Source organism: Euphorbia lathyris, chromosome 3 (assembly GCF_963576675.1).
Source record: "Euphorbia lathyris chromosome 3, ddEupLath1.1, whole genome shotgun sequence".
Classification (NCBI taxonomy): domain Eukaryota; kingdom Viridiplantae; phylum Streptophyta; class Magnoliopsida; order Malpighiales; family Euphorbiaceae; genus Euphorbia; species Euphorbia lathyris.
Genome location: NC_088912.1, coordinates 35,975,736 through 35,978,501, shown reverse-complemented (window position 1 = coordinate 35,978,501; position 2,766 = coordinate 35,975,736). Strand labels below are relative to the sequence as shown.

Here is a 2,766-nt window from a genome sequence, read left to right as displayed (position 1 = left end):
AGAGAAGATGAGACACTCTAACTACACACAGCGGCGAAGAGACGTGTATGTGTAAACATTTATTTTTTATTTTATAATTATTAGCTTTCAACAAAAACATTTATGCCAAATTTAAGTGAAAATGAACTTATATGTATATATATAAAACAAAGGGATAAGTATCAAAATAGGATTAAGATTTTGGGGAGTTATTCACTTAGGCTCCGAATACAAAATAGCACAAAGTTCTAATTTGTCTCTACACGTATAATTGATATAATAGATATTTAAATTAATACTCTTTTTTAAACGTTAAACCTATATTGATGCTATTTTATACATGAAGTCTAAATTGATCTATTTTGATACCTTATACCTAAAAGATGGTGTCTTCTATGCTTACTTTGTTTTTGACAAAGTAAGCTTTACTTTGTTTTTTCTACCATTGGATAAGCTTACTTTGTCAAAGTTCATCACCATTCAATGGTGGAAAAAACAAAGTAAGACTTACTTTGTGAAAAACAAAGTAAGCATAGCTTAACCCCCTAAAAGAAATAGAACGAAAATATTTTTGTTGTATAAAATATATAAAAAAATTCCAACGGATATAAAATAAGTTATATAAAAGAAAATGAATATAAAATAAATAATATTTTTTTTTTGCTTAAAAGAATAAAGTATATTTTTAATCTAGACCAAAGAAAAGCATATTTTTGATAATACTGTATAGTTAAATAGTTCCTTGTATTTCTTCAAAATAAAAATCTTAATATTATAACAGAATTTATGCAATTTAAAACAATTTTTGCTTCAAAATCAAAGCAGAGAACTGAAATGATCAAATCTACACTATCAATTTAGCATCTATATAATATTCCCAAATAGATGCATCACCATAAGTCATTCTATTCCAAATGTAAAACAATCCAAACAGCGGCGGATACACGGGGCCGGGCTCCTCCGGTCGCCAGAACCACCATGATCACGAGTGGTTTCGATCTCTTGTCTCCACAAAAGTTGAGGCTGTGATGGTTCCGGCTTCCTATTTCCAAAAAAAATTGATAGCACCCCTAAAATTGACTCGGATTCTAAATTTAAAATTCTTAAATTTTTTTTAACTGCTCTCTCTAAATATAAAATTCTAGGCTTTTTTTAACTCCAAATTTCTAAATTTTTAGGCATATTAAACTCTTCCTAAATCCGGTTTTTATATATACGGAAAAAGTTTGATTTAGTAAATTTTTTTTAACATACCACAAGTAAAATCCAAATGCTTATTTTATTTATCCCAATTCTTCAAGAATTTCTATCATCCTTTCGTAAATAATATAATTAACAAAATAAAAGCTTAATATTGAAAAATAAACATGTACGATAATAATATCAATTAATTGATATATTACTTTGAAATTAGTATAGAATAATAGAATTTATCAAGATAGATAAAAGAAAATTACAAATTTCAAAATAACATTTCTACAACTGTATAATTTCTGATTGTTGTATCTATTTTCTTCAACTTTGTTTTTTCTAAAAGCAAAAACACTAAACTTGAAATTCAATTAAAAAAACTCCAATATTCAAGAAAATTGAAGTAAAATTATGATTTAGGTTACCATTGATTTACATTCGATTTCCGTTTCAATAATCTGAGCAGCACTTCTTTGAGAAGGACTCCTCCAGAAACCAGTACTATAGAATCGGTCCCACATTTCATTCTCAAGATGATCAATGCCGTCGATTTCACCCTCATCCTCACCGTCTTTATCAACAACAACAACCTCATTCTGTTTCTCAACCACCGCTCTCACCTCTCTCTCTAACTTCTTTATACCGCTTTCATTTACACCGTTCGCCGCCGCCGCCAACAATGCCCGCTGCTTCTTCTTCTTCTTCATTATACGGTGCCGTTTCTGCGCCTTCCTACACAAACACACCGGCATCTTGAATATCGTCAACACCAATAGATGCACCACCGTACACGGGCAGCAACAACATACCGCCGCGCACTCCGCCGCTGTTCCTCCCGCAACCTCGCCGAATCGGTGAGTTTTCTTGCGGTAAGGCGTTGTCGCTGTCGCTGTCGCTGTCTCTGACTCAGTCTCTCCTCTCCCTCCCTCCATCTTCGTCGTGGTGGTAGGAGTGGTTTTTCCCATGGTATGAGAATTTGATTGAGGAATCAAATTCAAAACATAGGATGGGATTATAGAATTTAACGATGGATTGAGAGAGGGAGAGGGAGAGAGAGACAGATCGGAGAAACGGATGGAAGATGGATTGAAATAAGAGAAGGAAAACGTCCGATTGATGAGGCGAGATGTTAGGGAAAGGGGTCCCTGGCTGGATATGAAAGGTTTTACGGTTATTGTTTTCGAATTGGAGTAGTTTGACCAATCATGGAAAGGGGAAGAACAAATATTACTTTTTAGTGGCTTTTTCCCAATTTTATTTCATCATATTATCTGTAATTTAACAGAAATAAATTTAGATTTTTTAACTTTGTAACGTTTTTATAAAACTGATTCTTGTTTTTTTTTTTTTTTTTTTATTGATAAAGATTCTTGTTAAAGTAAAGTGAAAAATGTATATATCTATTAAAGATTAAAGATATAATAATAACTGAAATAAATACTAGGATTTTCTTTTTTTTTTATGAATTGCCGTTAGGTAGATTTTGGCATTCTCTTCAATTTTCGAATTACAACTAGTTTTACACCCGTGCTTTGTACGGGTATCTTATTTATTTTCATCAACATTATATAAATATTGTATATATTAAAATTTAAT

General features: G+C 31.5%; 1 protein-coding gene across 1 annotated transcript; it reads right to left on the bottom strand.

Annotated features, from left to right (window-relative positions):
• Positions 1–868: 868 nt before the first annotated feature.
• On the bottom strand, positions 869–2,410 carry LOC136223539 (uncharacterized). Its single transcript, XM_066011595.1, has 2 exons — positions 1,596–2,410; positions 869–1,021 (listed from the first exon to the last, which is right to left on the bottom strand). Exons 1-2 carry the CDS (start codon positions 2,133–2,135, stop codon positions 962–964), a joined length of 600 nt encoding a protein of 199 aa, XP_065867667.1. The 5' UTR covers positions 2,136–2,410; the 3' UTR covers positions 869–961.
• Positions 2,411–2,766: the final 356 nt, after the last annotated feature.